This window comes from Tachypleus tridentatus, chromosome 6, assembly GCF_004210375.1.
Source record: "Tachypleus tridentatus isolate NWPU-2018 chromosome 6, ASM421037v1, whole genome shotgun sequence".
NCBI classification, from domain to species: Eukaryota; Metazoa; Arthropoda; class Merostomata; order Xiphosura; family Limulidae; genus Tachypleus; species Tachypleus tridentatus.
The window spans coordinates 163526037-163545119 of record NC_134830.1 but is presented as its reverse complement, the minus strand read 5'-3'; the positions used below and the strand labels follow the sequence as shown (position 1 = coordinate 163545119).

Below are 19083 nucleotides of genomic sequence, written 5' to 3'. Positions count from 1 at the left end.
CCAGTGATTTATGCCTCCCAGGCCATCAACTTGGGGCATTAACTCATAAGCAAGCATGTTTAACAATGTCCCAACGAATAAACTATCAGTTTATGTGTTTTTTACGTCTAGTGTACCAGTGGAAAATGTTCTGTGATCAACAGCAACAAGTTTGTTTATCCACCTCACCGTCACGTAATAGTTGGCCTTGTCAGAAAATAAATTTCCCCTTTAGGAAATCATTATTTTTGTCCAAAAACTACACGCACATTTCAGCCCATTTGTCTGGATCATCTTCTTCTGGAAAGTGATGAAAATACTGTTTAAGAAGGACTTTTTGAACTGAACTCTGTGGAACATCCACTTCAGCTGTCATGTATTTAATTGATTTTTCAGACTTGTGTTAACATTTGTAATGATTTTTTCTTGAAGTTCTTTTGATATGTTGGGTCATCCAGCACGAGATTTGTCAATAATTGAACCTGTTTCCTTTAAATTTTCAAAAGTTTTGCTACTGTAGGTTGAGATATTGTTTTTCTTTTCTGGGTGTTTGCTATGGAACTCCACAGTTATTTCTCTGTGTCCATCCTTGATGTGTTTGCGACATCATAATTCCAGCATTGTATTAATGACATGTTTATCATGTATGGGTAACACAAACCTACAACAAAAAAGGATAAAACATAAAATGAATACAAAAACATTTCAAATAAAATACGTTTATGTTGATTCCAGTTTGATTTGGTTTGAATTTCAAGCAAAGCTACTCAAGGGCTATCTGCACTAACCATCCCTAATTTAGCAGTTGGCTGAGAGGGCGAGCATGTTTGGTGTGATGGGGATTCGAACTTGCAACCCTCGAAGTTGATTCCAGATTTTATGACCACTCTGTAGAATGTAGCTATAAAAGTTAATATTGACTAATTGAACTTAATTTACTAAATAAATAATTTTGCTTCTAATATCGAATATTTCATTGTAATGACTTACAGAACACTGGTGAATTTGTTTGAAAGGAGTGAGTGTAATATTGAACATTGGTAATTGGTATTAAATGTTTTGCAAAGTTTCTTTAACTCTGAAAGAATAGTTGCTATTAAGAATGGTAGTTTCAGATGTAAAAGTATATAATTATTCCATCAGTGAGACTGTTTTTCAAGAAAGTATGTTAGAGGGATTGTTTAAACACTTGTGGTAATTTCTGTAAATACCAAAAACCAAAATCTGCAGCATTTGTATCCCTATCTTGCTACATTGTCAGATATTTTAATCGAGTTTTAACCCATCTTGCCACACTGACAGGCTCTCTGACATTTGAGTTTTATTACTGTGTAAGAGCTCACAGTCAACAATTTTTTATGATTAAATGATCTAATGGATGTAAGAATTTGTTTGATTTGTTATTTATGTAACTTTTTTCTTTTTTTGCTGTAGGGGTCCAGAAGACCCAAATGTTTTGAATGAAAAGCAAGAAGAAGGAAACCCTGTATCAGAAGAGCTTCTTAAAGCAAGTCATCAAATACAAGAAGAAATTGTACATTTGTTATCTCAGGTATTGAAAAATGACAGTTTGTAAGCTAATTGTGTATTTTAAAATACATTTTAATTGTATTTAAGTTAGGTGCAGTATATAGTTTGTTTGTGTGAAACACTGCATTTGAGTGATTCAGAAATGACCAGTTGTGAATATTATTTATATATTAAAAATAGTTAATGTTATCAAATGGTATCAATATATATATGTATAGCATAATTTTTACATATGCTCAAGAGAAAAGGTTCTAAGTGTGTGTGTTTTTGTAATTTCAGCCAGTGAAAACTATCCTTGGTAGTTTATGTAAAGTACATGGTTTCAAAAGAAAATTAGCATTAGCTAACCTTACAAGCAACCTTGTGGATAAGCTCGGAAGAACCAGAACTGTTGGAGGTACGTATTTACTGAACTCTTGGACTGAACATTTTATCACAGGTTGTTACTAATTTGTTTAGGAGTTTATCAGCAATTTAAAGTTTCAAGAGAACATAATGGTAATAGAGTACCGAATGTGAAAAACAGTGCAAAATTATTGTGAATGCCATATGCCTAGACACAAAGAATAAATTTATTTTTGGATATTCTTCAGCAATTGGTTTAGGTAGTTTATTTTATAAACATTTGAAGAAAAATATGCAGTATTTTAGCTATTATATTACTGTGTACCTCTACTGTTGGTTTGAGATTTAGGAAAATATAACTGTATTAAGTACAAAACCACTATTTATTTTACTTGAATGTACTTTAAGGATGCAAAAAAATTTTTCTGTAAATTATCTGAAGTATATCCTGAACATAACCACATTGGTTTACTTACTCTTTTATACAAAATGCACATGATTTAAAGCATTTTGACAAGATTCCCAAATAGCTAGGATAATTTCTTAAGTACATATTAAGCCTATTCCTGTAACGATCATATTTAAGTTTTTGAGCTACAGTTTAATTTGTCATATATTAATTTAAAATAATTCACTTAAACACTTGAAATCAATAAACTACAAATCAAAGGTGTTTACAGAAGGTTGAGTATATTATATTTAAAAAAAATTTTGAATATACAGATCAGTAAATTATGCAATAGTCTTAGCTTATATAAAACTACAGTGGAATGGTATGTACCAGAACTAAATGTTAACATTGTTTGGCATTTACACAGGTAGTGTTATGCTACATAAAATGCATTGCTTTTTAAAAGGGGTTTTTAACAACCCTTTCTGACACAAAATATGCATACTTCAGACTTAGGATGTAAAGTTTCAAAAAGGTGGTCAGGGTTACTTTGTACTTACTGGCATTGAAATGAAATGAATGTGGATCACCTTGGGGCACCAGAAAAGTCAGAAAGGAGATTGCAACAAGTGATGCTACAGCTCTTAGTATAATCCAGAAGCTCTCCACTTACCCCACACAAGAAGATTCATATCAGAAAGCAGAATCTTCAGTTGGAAAAGTGACATAAGTTACATGAATGTAAGTTGTTTGTACGGCATTTTTTTTTCAAATCGTGCATACCTCGAGCAACTGAAGAATGAAAGAGTGTCAACACGGTATCGTATGAAGATGTACTGATGAAGTCACTGGTTGCAGAATCTATGAATATCTATGTCATCAGACCAGTGATAATGATTACTTGGTAACTGATATCACTCACAAACTAGAGAACTTATGAAAAGCCACAAGGAGGAAGGGGTGTATTTTAGACTTCAAAGCCTTATAACAGAGATTTTTATAATGAAGTTTGCACTGCAGGGCTATTTTCAAGACCAACATTCTTCAGATAGAGTATGACTGGACATAAACTGTAATAACATGGTGAGGAGGCAACAAGGTTGGATTTAAGGTATTGGAAACCTTGCTGTAACGTTTTTCAGAGGCTTTCCCATTTAAGTGTTCAAAGCTTGTGATCTTATTTTTGTCGAGTTAGGTTCACTGTAGTTATCCACAGACCAAAATATTCTGTAGTTTGCTTTAATCATTTTTCACACTGCTGTTAATGACAAGATTGAAAAACATAACAGTGTATATAAATATTTATTTATTTGTTTCACAAATAAGTGTGTAGGCAGAATTGAATAAACTACAAAACCTAAATTATAAAGAAAAAAAATCTAAAAGGAAACATGTTTCAGTCAATGAGTTTGGTGCAAAACCTGTCTGTCATCACCGTTATTAGTGATCGAGTTGTGAAGCATAAAAATTATATCTTTACGATCTTGAAAGAATATCTAACTTTTATGGTAGAATCAACATCTGTATACTAATGTTTGATAAAACAACAACAAACTGCAACACATGATGGATGATTCACATGCTCCCATGAATTGTACTTAGTGGATAACTTGATTAAATGGAAGTAACACAAGAACCTTTGGGACTGAAAAAAACAAACTGGACTGAAGGTTCTGTAATAACCAAATCTACTCGATGATTTCAAATGGAACAAGGCCCAGAAGGGTGTCAAAATAAACTGTTCTGCAAATTAATAAACAGAAAATGAATGAACAAGAGGACGTTAAGTTGACTTGAATAGCTCAAGATGGGCCAGGATTCTCTTACTTGTAATTCCCAACCCTAAATCTCGTATTGAGCTCCAAAATCATTTTAATATAATGTACTCAACCCCTGTATATTTTGTGATCACTTTATAATTAAAATGTGCCTAGTTTTATGTTTAATTCTTTCTTCATTCAATGAGATAAAGGTGTCTAGTTATTGAGATTACTATAGTAGGCTTAAGTTTCATTAGGTGTATATTGAGAGAAATTCTGAAAGGTCAGTGACATAAGCCTAATTCTATTTCTTAAAATTTATGTCTAAACTGATATTCTCAAGAAACGTGGTGCCTGCTGATTATGTAGTAATAGAAAATAATACGTTTAAAGCTATTCATAATTCATTTTAAAATTTATTACCATAGGTAGTTTTTGTGGTATGAGCAAAGTTAGGTCAATAGAATGAGTGACAAGGGTATACATAGCTTATACATAAAACTGTTAGCATGCTTCAAGTTTTTGTTTACATCTATAATTTATTTGTACATGTTAAAAAAAGAAATTTTTTTTAGTGTATTTTCTTGGCCTTGTTTTCTTTAACTTGTTTCAGCAGAAGAGCATTGCCAGAAGGAAGGATGCAGTTGTTCTGTAAGTACGAGTTGAATGTTGTTTTGATCATAATACTATTTTTTGCCACAGAACCTCACACTCTCCACGCACAGATACCTAGCCAACCAAAGTATCATCGAGGACGTGCGGAATGCCAGGACATTACTGCAGCATATGCCGTAGGTTGAGTCAATTCCTTAAGCTCCACGGGGATGGTTATTTTTATGAAAACACTGGTGAAGCTTGTTATTTTGACAGTGAAGTTTAAAATTGATATACCTGGGAATAACTCTGTATTAACTGTGAAGAATTAGAACTTTATGACCTTATATTACACATTAATAAACGTGCATGTGGTCTCTTTCTCTATTCTTTTTACTTATGAAAAATAAATTGGGATCTTTAGAAAGCTTGTCCTTCAGTATAGATCAAATGTTTTTTTTTAAATGTTGGCCAAGACCACGGTTGAATTCCCAAAGTTTTGAATTGCAACAATTATTACAGTTTCTACTACTGAATTTTTATATTTTTCAGGATGAAGTTGGTTGTTAAAAAGTTGGACTGTGTCTGTTTGACCATATTAGTTATTGCTTAAACTAGATTTCTGTAAAACTGTGTTTATTGTCTCAAAAGATCTCTTGGAATTTTGACAGTTATCAAGACTGAGTGAACAACTGACTTTTTACACAAGCTGCCATGTTTCTTTTGAGGACTGTTACAAGTTTACTGTTTTAGAATATTTTTTGAAATCCATAAGTCCGGTTTGAATGTACTATTTGCTTTTGTGAAGGTCATAATGCTTTTCGATCCCATCATTACTAAACATACTGTAAATTCTTTACCAAAATGATTTGAGGTTGAATCCAGGATTGGAATATTTCTCACATTGTGTTTTTTTAGTGATAAGTTTCTGTCCGTATCTTTTGGGAATCGGTTCAGATATTATACTCGTATGGTTCAGCTTCAAATGGACAGCTGGTTTTGTCAACAGAAAAGGGGGTATTATTTTTTGTTTTAGAAATTCTATATTTAAAGCTTTGATTAATAATTGTACAAGAAACTAATCTGCTATTAATACAGTCAGTATTTATTTAGATGTTTTCAAGCTTTTTATTATTTTTTAATATATTTATTTATATATGGTAAAATGTCTGTTTTTAATAATTCCAGTACACACTTAACATTTGTTTTCCCAGTGAATGAATTTCCTTTTGGAAGGAGGTTAATATTACAGTAAATCAGGCATGTGCAACTTCTTCCATGACCCAGGTTGGATATCAGTTTTTAAATATACTTGTGGGCTACACTGTATGAAGCGAAAGGAAATTTAAAGAGACTGCAATTTCTTTATCATAATTTCTCATAGTGGACCATACGTTGCACATGCTTGTAGGAACTAAACGAAATATGCAGTAAATTACAATCATAAACTTACTCAACTATTATAGTATTATTTACATGTCTGAAAGGCACTTAAGTATTTATGGGTCATCTTATCAATATATCCCTCCACCCACCATTCCATTTCATGTTCTCTTTTGTACTTGTTATATACAAGTAATATGTACTTCCCACCATTATCCACAGCTTTCATATTTAATTTCTTCCTTTACCAAATATTTATTTTTTTTTGCAGTGAATACTTCCATGTGTCATTCTTGTCCATGTCTTAGTCATTTTTACCTGTCTCTCTCTCATAAGAATTCAGCTGGTCCAGTATCATCTTTGATATTTAGATCTCTATGTCTCTTTATATCTCTATGCAGTATGTCAACCTCTCTACTTCTGTTATCTTGAAAGTTCTTTACCATTCGTTTTTGCACCATCTTGGCCAACTTTGCAATTACCTTTCAATCTGCTTGTCTTCTTGTCAAGTTATTTAACCTTGAGCTCCCAGTTGCCTCCAGTACTTCTACTTCATACACTCTGTTTAGTCTTTTTATTATTCTGAATTCTCATCTTGCAAGCTGAGGGCTCAAATCCCTTTCCCACCAAACATGCTTGCTCTTTTGACAGTGGAGGCATAGTAATGTGATTGTCAGTTCTACTATTTGTGGGTAAAAGAGCAGTCCAAGAGTTGTCAGTGGGTGGTGATGACTAGCTGCTGTCCCTCTAAACTTGCATTGTGAAATAATGGATGGCTAATGCAGATAGCCCTCGTGTAGCTTTGTGCAAACTTCAAAACAGACCAAACCTCTTTAATAATATGCTAATGTTTCTTGCTTTTATTTTTCAAAGTTAATTTTACACCCATTATCGTCTATCATTCCTAATTATTATTTTTAAAACTGTTGTGTCCCACGTGAGTATTTATAAATAATTATTTTCACTTTGCAGTGGCCTCTGTTTATCTGTCAAAACGTTGTTGTACCATTTTTAGCACGTTGGCTACCAAGCCTATTTTATCGATACTCTCCAGGGTCCAGCTAGTCAATTTACAATTACTTTTTTAAGAAAATTGTATATGTAGCTGTTGTGTCCCAGCAAATAAGTGGCTCTTTAAAAAGAAAATGGAGCATGACTCACTAGTGGGTCGTGTGGGTCTTAGTGGAAGACTTTCACGATCCACAGATGGGTCATGTGGGAGCCAACTTGTTAATAACCATCATATCCTTTTCCCTCCATGCAAACACCACATCTTTTATTATTAACTTAACCACCATAACAACAACCATCTTTCTTCTTGTTCCACGTTTACAATTTCTAAAAATTTTTGTTTGGATTTGCTCAGTTATCACTAAGTAGTCATTTTCAATAAAAACATCAAATCATTTTCAACTTCTTTCTGTTCTTTCAAATCATTTCATGTTTTTTCTCATTCTCACACGTTACTATTATTTGATGGTGCCATCTTCTTCCTTCTGCTCCTGTTTTTGGGCTCTCATGATTTCTTTAGGCTTAAAATAAAAAATTTTCTTCGTTTCTTGAACAACAATCAGCTTCAGTTCATAATTCTTTTCCATATTTTTTTAAGACTAAATTCTGTTTTCTACTTCATTTTCTATCTTGTTAACATTTTTCTTACCATCTAAATCATTGTTTCCAGTCTCTTCTTGAAACTGCTTCTTTCTTTTCTTCTCTCTTTCTCTGCTTTGTTACTTGTACTTTTTTAAGCAATATTCTAATTTTTGTAATTATTCTGCCTTGCCTCAAAGAAAGATCTTGTCCAGTTTAACCCATAGGTTATCTTCCCCTTCCATTGCTTCTTCTTGTCTGCATGTTTTACTTTCCCTGTACTGCACTTTTTTACATTTAGATATTGATGCCCTTAACTATTTTAATGTTTTCTTTACAATCTTCTCATATTTACATTTCAAACTTGTACTCATTCAATTTAGATACTTTCACTACTTGATTTAACCATTTACTTTCTCATAAACTGCAATAAATCTTAACTTTATTTGTATGTAGTTCACCGTTATTATTTTTTTTAACTCTTATTAATTTTAATAATTTTAATCATCTGTTGTTGAAATTCTGTCTTTACTAATAAATAATTCTAAACTTCAGTTTTGTTTAACTAAACTTTCACCATTGTTTAACGCTTCTGCTTACTGCTTAAATTTCTTTCATCACATTAAGTTTATTTGTTCTTTTTGTTTCTGTAATTAGTTCTGACCTACTTGAAGCCTAGTTTGCCAATCATAAATTACTTTAACACCATTCTATCTCTATTTTTACCTTTGCTCAACCAAATCATTTATTTCGGCTTGATATCAAATCCTTATAATCCCAAATGTACCAAGACTGACAAGTGTATAACCATTAGTTACTCACTTACATTCTCTCGAAGATTTTAGTTAAATAAAAGTACTGACAAAAGGGTTTCATATAATGAAACTTTTTTTTATATATAAAAACTGAGGAAGTTGTATGTATCAGAACTTTAATGTTTATATAATTATTGAGTAATCATTTGCATTTAAGGTGAAAATTTGCATCATTTATAATTAAGTGTTTTTTAAAAATGTTCAGAAAGTATAATTTGAGAAGAACAATTTTTAAGTTTTATTATTTTATGAGCAAGTAAAAGTTAGAAATACTTTATTAAAATGCTTACTGAGATTTTGAAATGTAATTATAGTATTTATTAATCTCGTGGTTGATTTTTAGAAGTATTACATATAATTTTTTTAAAATCTTAAATTGGCAATGAACAAAAAAATTGAAACAAATATTAATCACAGTTTAGTTATTTCAAATGAAAGTTAGCAAAGTTTTACGTTTGTTTTTAAAGAATTTTAAACTTTAGTTAGAAAGTTTAAAATTATTTCTGTTACCAACATTTTCCCTGGTAGCATCACTTTTGAAGTTATTAGTTTATATTTCCTATATGCTACACAAAGACCACTTACCTACAGAATTTTGCTATTATGGTTAGAAGGATTAAATCTCTGAGATAATTACACAGTAACTGCTATAAGCACGTGCAGGAATGAAATTATTAATATATGTATTTATGCAAAAATGTATTTATTTTCTAATAATACTTAAGAATTAATAGCTGTATAGGATATACAATATTTTATGACAAGTTTCTGTAGACACTAGATGTTTAATTTTGATACAATGTTGATTGTTGTTTACTAATGTTAATTAGAGTACACAGTCATGTAGCAGAGTGCACTAAGATAAATGTTTTTGTTTCAGGATCAAGCTTCTGTAGTCATGGGAGAAATTTCACCACATCAAGAGACACACGATTCTGATCCTTCTACTGCTACGCCCTCTTCTGTACAGGAAATGCGTTACCAAGAGAACATTGAAAGGCAGGTGTACTTTGTGAAAATTTCAAATGTAAAAAAAAATAAATCATACAAACCTCCTAAAAAAAAATCAAAACTTCAAAGGGACATAAGAAGCAATTAAACCCCTTTATGAATTTTTAAAAAATGCAAGAAAAATTCAAAAATAAACTGGACATAATATCTAATATCTATCCTGTATGAACTAAACAGTTATAAAGAAAAACATTTTATTTCTTATGCCTATCCTTTATAAGCTAAATATTTACAAAGGAAAATACCCATGGGAGGGTATTCAGATTTAAAAAGCACATTGAATGTAAGATTAAAATGTCTTTAGAATAATTAAAATGTGGGTGCATGCTCCTAGGTGAAGGAAATAGTGTGTTAATCTTTATATATTAAGATACAAATTGAAACCTATTACACTATGTAACATAAATTTTGTTCCTGGATAGTATGTGTTATTTCTTAATTGCTTACATTGTAAAAGTACAGAAAATGGCCATTGTTCCCTTCAAACTTTGCTTTTATGGCCTGGATAATGAAATTTAGAAATTAACCTATTTTCTATGTAAAAACAGGCAAATTTGCACATTTTCATTTACATAAGGTCTGAATAAAACAACATATGAATCAAGATTTACATGTATTTATACTAAAGTTATACAACAATGTTTAGAAGTGAGTAGTTTATCGAGATTTGCGACTGTAATGTAAATCACTTTCACGTATCAGCCCCCAAATATAGTCTCCCATCATGTTTTTGTTATACACTCCCACGTCACAAAAGCAGAGTTTGAAGAGAAAAATAGGTCATTTCCATTTACTTTAGGCATAAGCCATTGGGAAATAACACTTTCTGCCCAGGAATAAGAAAAAGTAAAAAAATTATGACATAGTGCAATTCAAATGGTTTAGTGACGTACTAGTAATGTGAAAAGTGTTTATATCTGACACATGTGTGAAGCTACACAAGAAGTGTTTCCCCATGTGCCATTCATTTTGAACTGATAGCCTAGAGGGATAGCATCTAATCAAAGCATCCACAATCAACTCTTTGTCTATTGTAATTGAATAGTGGTGTTTGACTGTCGCTTTTATAATATACCAACAGCTCCAAAGTTGAGAGTGCGATTTTGCAGTGTTGGGACGTAAACCACGGACTCTTGAATTCACAGTTCGCAGTGGTAAACACTAGCTTACACGTGGCTTGATAGAAAAGTAAAAAGTTGTGATTATTTTTGTTTGTTTGTTTTGTAATAGGCTTGACTTTTTTTTTTAAAGGTTTTTTGCCAGTCAGCCAAAGACGTATTCATCCGATGGGTCAGGAGAGAGCAAGAGTGAAGAACGACCAAATACAAGTACTGATGAAGAAATTGGGAAGTGTAGTGGTAAGAAAATGTTTCAGTTCAGATCAAAACCTTAAACTGAGTGCTATAATTTAGTAGATAATTTAGTTTTATTCTTTATCGTATCCATCCAGTTGTTTATTAATTACAGTTGTTAAAGTTTGTCCAAACTTGATAAAATGTGGAATAACTTTACAGTCTTTTATTATTTAAATTTTTTTTTTCAACAACCATAAAATTATTGTTAATATTATTAGCTGCTGCTTCAGTTTTTCCAATGAAATGTCATTGCTGTACCTCTCTGTCAGCCACAGGTATCAAAGCACAGATTGTCCATTGTCTAGTTTTTTTTGCCTAAATACAAAGAAGCAAAGCAAAAAATATATTAAAAATAAATAAATTTGCTGCTTCAACTGTACAAACATTTCTTTTACTGTTTGGTATTTTACTGCTTAAGACAAAAACTAGTTTTTAACTTGTATGATAAACATATTATTGAATTTTTCCATAGAATGTTTTTTCTTGTTTTTCAGACAGTGCTTTTACAAATTTAGTATGAATCATGTATATTTTTTAGGATCTTCTGAAGATAAAGAGAGACAGCTTTCCTCTGACTCGCCAGGCTCAGCTGCTAGGTTTGAAGTTGGAGTTTCAGGGGGCTCTGCAAAAAGAAAGTTATCTTCTAAAGGAGATTCTGGCAATGGGTCATTTCCTTTAAGAAATGGGGTCCAAAAAATGGACACTGGTAATGGCAGTAGTAGTGATGGAAGTGCCAAAGGAAACAACATCCACTTTACTGTGCATTCTCTTACTGAGGAGGCTCTTTCTCAACATAATCGTATGACTCAAAAGTTTTTCAAACCCTGGAAGGGAAAGATTTCAGGCATATCTAGTTCGACTCTCAAGGAAAAAGATGCTCTTAGGCATAAAAGGTCTCAAACAAAGGAGCACGCTCTTGGTTCACATAAGCACAAACCAGCTCGCAACTACACACCCACAACTAGTACTTCTACTACAGTCACACCAACTCAGACAGAACAGAAAAGTGATCCCATACAGCCATCAGGAATGCTTTATATGGGCTTCAACGTGCCTCCACCATTTTCACTTCCAAGTTTTCCAGTAATGACTCCGACAGCTCCTGTTAATACATCAGCCAACATCACCTGTGGTACAACATCCTTCACAAACTCAGGGTTCACAACAACAATACCAAACTTTGGTTATCCACCTTATACATTTATGCCACAAACTAATACTGCTGGAGGGACTCCTGGGCCATTTTTTATGCCAGGTATTTTTTTCTTAATTTCAATACATATATACAAAAATCATATATAATTACTGTTATAGTTCATTACCATTTGTGTATGGTAAACAAGTTTTGTAACATTTTCATTTGGTTGTTTAAGTAGTTGTAAATAACATTGCTAATAGTATCCTTTAAAAAAGGCATTCTTAGTTAAGAATTTTTTGGTGTTTTTCTCCTTCTTTTATATATATATATAAAATCATGTTTTGCATTGAACTCGTCCACAAGTTGAATTAACTGTAAACTTGATTGTAGATTACAGCATTTTATTCTAGTTATTTTCCAACATGGTGAAGAAAAGGGTATCTCCTTTTAAATATCTTTAAGCTTACCCACTTTGAAATGAGTAAAGAAACACAAAAAATGTCTTTTATTGTTTACCATGTACATAAAACCTGTCAATGGGCCAGTTGTTTGCAAATGTAATAGTTGAAAGTAATTATGGTAAGGTTGTGACAGTTGGATGTCATTCGATCTCATGGTTACCAGCCCATATAATCACCTAAGTTAAATTATTGATTAGTTACTAATTAGTAACTATACATAGGTGATTCAGAAAACTAATAGCCATGGCAGTGGAAAAGATTGGATATACATGTACGACACTTTGTATGTTTTATGTATGATATACCACTAAGTGGTAACAAATTAATATTCAAGAAACATTTTAAATTGGAGTGATTTTTTAGCATTAACAGTTACCATAAACAGTCACATCAGACCAATAAAATAATTAAAGACAATTTAAAGGTCTTACAACAGCAAATAAAAGGAATTGCTCATAAAAAAGAAAGCTTTTGGACCAATAGACTTTCAATGTGTGAAATGAACATCTTTGATGTAACACATAAACAATAGCACAATGGTAAGTCTACAGACTTATCATGCTGGAAACTTAGTTTCAATACATAGATAGCCCATTGTGAACTTTTTTTTTTGTACTTAACTACAAAAACTTTTCTTTCTTGGAATACCTTAGTAAAGCTTTGGCTAAGTATATACATAGCATGTTTTCATAATTCTGTTTTTTGTCTCCCCTCAACATGGATTCCTTTACTTGGTGAGGGGACCTTAGAACTTAATGGTAATAGGAGGGTTAACTTGATATTTAACCTATGCATCTTACCAGTTTTATTTTTTAATTTATACTCACTAATGAGACTTCACAATTTTCCCTTTTGATATTCTAATGTGGAATGTGATGCATATTCAAGGTGTTATGTGTGTTGGAGCCATGCCGTTCTACCCATCACTGCCCACCGTCATTCCGCAGCCGGGCTCTCATTTATGGCCACCTTGTGGAGCAATGCCCAATGTTGGTGTCACCAGCTGTGGTCAGCCTGCAGCCTATAATGGAGAAAATTATCCAGTATCATTTGAACAACAAATGTTTAATCCATCTGTTCCATTCAATGTGAACACAACAAACCAATTGGATGAAACAAAAACTACTGAGAAGACCAGAGTCTCCCAGGAACTGCAGGTTAGTTGCTCTTCATAATTATGAAGATTTGTGTGTGTGTGTGTGTGTGTGTGTGTATGTTTAAGCAGTATTGGATTCCAAACTTCTGGGTGGACCATGTCCAAACCTTGATGGAAATACAGCCAGATTCATATTTTATGAAACACCTAGTTGAACTTGTTCATTCAACTTTTGAAGCATAGAATATTTAAATTCTAAATTATATAATTGAAGTTTGAAGTTGGTGTTTCAGGAACCTTATGTGCTTCTTTAATTATCTTACACTTAGAAACTAACTTTTAATGAGTTCCCCTTTCACAAAAATTATATTCTTCTTTACCTTAGTGAATTTGTAAAGACTTTTAAGACACAAATTTGTGAATACAGTAAGTTCCGTGCAGTTCTATTCATGAAATATTGATAAGGGTTACCACTAAGTTCTACTTTATTTTTGCCAACTGTATCATTGGTTTTAAATTTAAAGTGAGGAGAAATAAGATTAATGTTAAAAAGTAAAATAACGATGCTATTTCAGGATGCATCTGCCCATTTGTCTGACCCTGGATTTACCAAGGTTTATTCAGAGTCACCTTGTGAAGTTCAAAAGGTAAATAAATCTGTTTTCTACTGATCCTGATGCTTGTATTAATAAGTCTTCATCCTCACAGTGAATTTGTAATTATTCATCTGAGATAAACCTAGAGTAGGGGTTAACTGACCCACACAAAACATAAAGTGAACCATTAACTTGATAAGATCACACAAAGCACACTTAGAATTGCCCTAGTAAGTAGTTACCAGTCAGGAGCTTCAACATGGCTGTTGTTATTGAAGAACCAATTCTGTTGTAGTAGGTTAAGAAATAAGTTATAATTATAAACAGCACAGAAACAAAACTAACAAGTCTAAACATATTATTTATGGATATTATGCTTACTAAATCTTGAGTTTAGTGTACTGTGCAACTTGCACTAAACAAACTAATGAAACAAGTTCTGTGAAACTTTTTTAAAACCACACTGTGTGTCTCAATCAGTTTATTTTCTTATTTAAACTCATCCATAATTCCTTTTTGCAGTTAAGAAACTTTTGCTGTTTTTTTTTTTTATTCAGAACAAGTTCTTGTACTATAACACAAAAATAGTATTCTTATTAAAAAAATAAAACATTATTGGGTTTTTAAGGGACAGACTAATTATTGTTTTAAACATTTTTAAAGTGTAATTAGAGTCTGAGGAAAATATGATACACTGAACCTCGCAAGTTAAAAACTGGCTTTAAGTTAGCATTTATAACTCTTCCTGTAAGTCAAATATGTTTCATCATGGAATTGACTTCCAAGAATAAGGTATAAGCTTCAGTTGCAAATTCTGATATGGTACCTTCCCTCTACTCAGAAGATCAGCTATTCTCACTCAGTGCTTCCCTCTGTGTACAAAATTTTTCTTTGTGCATGCCACAAGCCTTCCACTCTCTCCTGTTCGAATCAAGTGATTCCAATGTGTCTCCCATGTAAATCATTGTGTGTCACCTTTTCACCAATAGGAGCATAGTATACTCACATGATGCATGTGACTCCCTCTATACATCTCTACTGAACTATCACTTGTTTGACAGCATATGAGTATGGACATGCCTTTCTGTTTGTTTATTGCTGGATGTTAAACTTTGTTTCCTTAAGAAATGGTTATCTTTCAATCTTAATGTGATTTATTCAACCTGATTTTTATATTTGTATTTTCCAGTTGATTCAAGTTGCTTTATATCTGCACTCAGGTTTTGTGAAACCTTTCTCTGCAATGAATCCTGAAGTTAACCTCACCACTTTGGAAGCTACACCAGTAACTAGTGTTTTACTCAGGTATAGGTGACCCAACAATGGATTTAACAGCTTTTATACATTAGGAGATTGAACGTTACATGATCCAGCCCTTATTCTTGGACTTTACCACAGCTCCTACTGATACTGTTGAGCCTTCGCTGGCTGATGAGGGCTTTGATATTTTGTTTTGCTTCCATAGTTTGCCAATGCTTCCTGTTCTCGACCTGGGGAGTCTCTTTGGCCTAATTTTCTCTTAATGGCTTTTGTGTCTCAGGTTTGTGATGTTTTATCCTAATTACATGAATAATATTCACAATCTTTTGTTTCTTTCTCCCACTTCTGATATTTGGGTTTTTGCTGATTCATTGGCATTATAATTATGTGAGAGGATTAGCATATTACGCTCTCAAGGACTTCCAATTATTTCACATTTTCCAAACATTGTTCTCGTATAACCTGCATTGCTTCCTTTTGGGTTACATGGTCATGACTCTCGATCCTTTGGCAATCCTCCTTCTGTCAGGATCTTTCTCATTCTACTGTTATCATTGGGTCCACCTTGTGGTTCCATTGGCCTATCCTTTTCTACCTTCTTCCTTCCAGACTTTGTTACAGTTGTCTTTTCATGATATCTGACACCTTATTTTTTCCCCTTGGTTCATGTCTTAATTTTCCAATGTAGAAGATTCTGGATCATTCCCAATACATTCATCTTTTGCTCTCTCCATCATATTGCGATTTCCTCTTCTATCACCTGTGGCCATGCTCTAGACTTTAATCTAACTCTTACAGGTAAGTTTTCACTCATACTTTCTTTTTTCTCAGATACTTTTATCAACTTTTTCTTACATGGATCCCTCTTTGTGGTATCTGACCAGGTATTCTTTAACTTCAACCTACACACTGTACATCCATTTTGACTTGTGCTTTATCTTCCATGGCTTTGCACACTCACCGTTGAGATGTGGTGTTTCACAAGATTGCTTGTAGGTGAATAACCTTGTGATATTTTGTTTCATATATATGCTCGTTATGGCCTGTACCACCTGTGGACTTCTTGGGTAACACAGAAGGGGATAGCTGCCCATCTTTTCCATGACTTGAATGAATCAGCATGATATGCTTTTCAAAACAGAATTTTGTGATAACTCATTGCACTGTATCAGGTAATAACATTCCTTTGGATTCTCCAATGCATTTTCACCCCCATCCCCTATTATTCTAATGGAATATGGGAGTCCTTACCACTTATCAGTTCCAAGCTACTGGGATAGTCAATCATGGAGGCACCTGAATGGGTTCCACAAAAATGATGGTTATAACCATTCAGTTAAGAGTAGGACAGTGGTGTTCTGTTAATGTGGATGAGACATGGCATCCAGAGGAGTTGAGATGTTGAAAATGTAGTTCACTCTTTCAATTTGGAGCCATCATCTTTCTACCACATGGATGCCAGTACCCTGTGGCTTGGTGTTTGATTTAGAGTGAATCAATCAATATTAGTCCTCACACAGTTTTCAGGTTGTCTATCTTCCAACCTTATTTTTTTCTATTTGTGTTGTAGGTCATAATGATGATGCATGGGATTGTTCTAGTTCTGTCCTTGGCTGTCCCTCATTTTCTGTTATTACAGAAATGTTATTGCCATTTGAAAGGTTTCTTTTCAATAATTGGTGGAGTTGATGGCATGTGATAGACATTATTTTGACACCAAATGTCAAATTCCTGGATCAGTTGCTCAGAGCTATTCTGTGTGTCTTGAATCAGAATGTTTCTCAATTCCCCTGTTATTGGGTTTGGGGTGAAGCCAGCATGATTCCTCAATCTACCTTTGCACAGGTGTTTGACACCAAGTGAGTAGGTTTTGGATGTAGTTGACTTACTGAGTACAGTCTGCTACACCCTACACACACTACGTCCAGGGGCGCATCCTTATTTACCTGCTTTTCTTGTTTTGGTATTGACTTACAATATCTTTGTCTGCTTAGGATCACTATCCTACCACATACTTTCCTACCCAGATATGCTCTTTTCTTTTTCTGCCCTAATGTCTTACACATCACACATGTGTGAAAAGAGTATACTTGGTCAGAAGTGATGTAGTTTACCTCTTCAACTCTGACCCTCTCATCTATGGAGGTATCTTTTTCATGCTTTGGAGGTGATATGTCTGTTCTTCTCTCACACCTTTCTCTTCTCATCAGTGTTGGATTCTAACTAATCTTGTGTGAAAAGGTACTGTATCAGAAGTTGTAATTTTCCTTTTCTGAAATTATATTTCTGATAGGTTCTTCCCTCCTTCCTCCCTCCCTCACTGTTCCAGTGCTTCTTTCTTCTGCCATACTTTGAAGTGATAGATCTTAGAGGTGAGGGAGTCACAGACATTACATGAGTATACTCTGCTCCTATTGGTGGAGAAGTGTTGAATGATGATTTACATGACAGATGCATTGGAATCACTCAATTTCAGTAGGGGAAAGCAGAAGGCTTGTAGCATGGATAAAGAAAACGTTTGCATATAGAGGGCAACACTGAGTGAGAGTAACTAATCTTGTAAGAGGAGGGATGTACCTAACAGAAGTATGATTTCAGTACAAGAAAATCATAACACTGCATTTAATCAGTATGCATTTATATTATTGTTGGCATATTTTTATTTAAATGGCTAGACAGCTAACAGTAGAATCAACACATTCCTTTACATAGAGCTAGATTTCAGTGCTTCATTTTAAAGGTAGTTTAATGAATGGGATGGCTAGATGAACCTACAGGTGCCTTGTTATCTTTAAATTATGTTATAGTAAGGAAATACAAACTTGGTATATGGAATATGATCAGCTGTCTTTTGTAGTTTTTATGTTTGCATACCTTTGCTATGCAGGAGAATATATTGTACACATACTACTATGTGACACTCAAATAGACTAAAAGAACCTTCTCATAAAATTTGGAGATACATTAAATTAATGTGTTCTTGCAGCTAAAACTGAGAACTTTAGTAAATGGCTAGGTCATAAAGGTGAAGTGAGTTCAGGATTATAATATTATAATTGTCATTTTAAAATTATTTTCTAATAGCAACTTACCATTTTCTCAGATTAAGAGTTTTTTTTCAAATGTGCTTTAATTTCTCGACACATTCCTTTGCTTTCACACACACACACACACACACACAAATTTGGGTGTATAAATTTAAAATATACTTAAGTTTGAATTGGATGTTTCTTTTGTTTACACTAAACACCCACAAATATAATTTAATTATTAAGATAATTAAATTAGTTGCACCGAGTGTAGTAGTAGCAACAGAAACTAAAATCTTAAGTTTGACTAACAGTAATAAAAATAATTTATTTTTCATTAAATTGTATAGTTGTATGGTGCCTTGCAAGGTAGCATTTTATTACCTCAGTGTGTGTGTGTGAATAAATATATGTTACAATAAATTAGGAAAATATATTTCACTATCCAGTATTTTGAATATACTGTTCCAGACGACTAGATTCTGTGATGTTAATTTGTTGAGATAGAAAAATATCTGTTCCCTGTATATCCTTGTAGGTTTCAAGATATTGATGTGTTTTAAGGGGTTTAGTTTAAGTTAATTTTACATTTTTGTACTAGCTGATATAAGAGAAAGTTACAATAAGCACATGCTACATAGATGCACTTACATAGATTTTGCTACCATTTCAGTCTGATTCTCTTCTTTCTGACAATTAAACAATGAAACAAGTGGAAACTGACTGAGCTTAGTTGTTTTGGTTTCCTTG

The 19083-nt window shown here is 33.0% G+C and overlaps 1 protein-coding gene across 15 annotated transcripts in view; it reads left to right on the top strand.

Annotated features, from left to right (window-relative positions):
• Nucleotides 1-19083, top strand: part of LOC143254331 (uncharacterized) — a 115648-nt gene that overhangs the window by 90078 nt on the left and 6487 nt on the right. For 10 of the 15 annotated variants that reach the window (XM_076509327.1, XM_076509336.1, XM_076509334.1 and 7 more), the window contains 8 exons: nucleotides 1414-1531; nucleotides 1789-1906; nucleotides 4708-4796; nucleotides 9268-9386; nucleotides 10650-10756; nucleotides 11292-12008; nucleotides 13241-13509; nucleotides 14024-14095. In XM_076509327.1, coding sequence (XP_076365442.1) covers nucleotides 1414-1531; nucleotides 1789-1906; nucleotides 4708-4796; nucleotides 9268-9386; nucleotides 10650-10756; nucleotides 11292-12008; nucleotides 13241-13509; nucleotides 14024-14095 — 1609 coding nt within the window. Of the gene's footprint in view, nucleotides 1-1413; nucleotides 1532-1788; nucleotides 1907-4618; nucleotides 4657-4707; nucleotides 4797-9267; nucleotides 9387-10649; nucleotides 10757-11291; nucleotides 12009-13240; nucleotides 13510-14023; nucleotides 14096-19083 lie in introns of all 15 variants that reach the window. The other 5 variants (XM_076509339.1, XM_076509333.1, XM_076509332.1 and 2 more) reach the window with 3 other exon arrangements.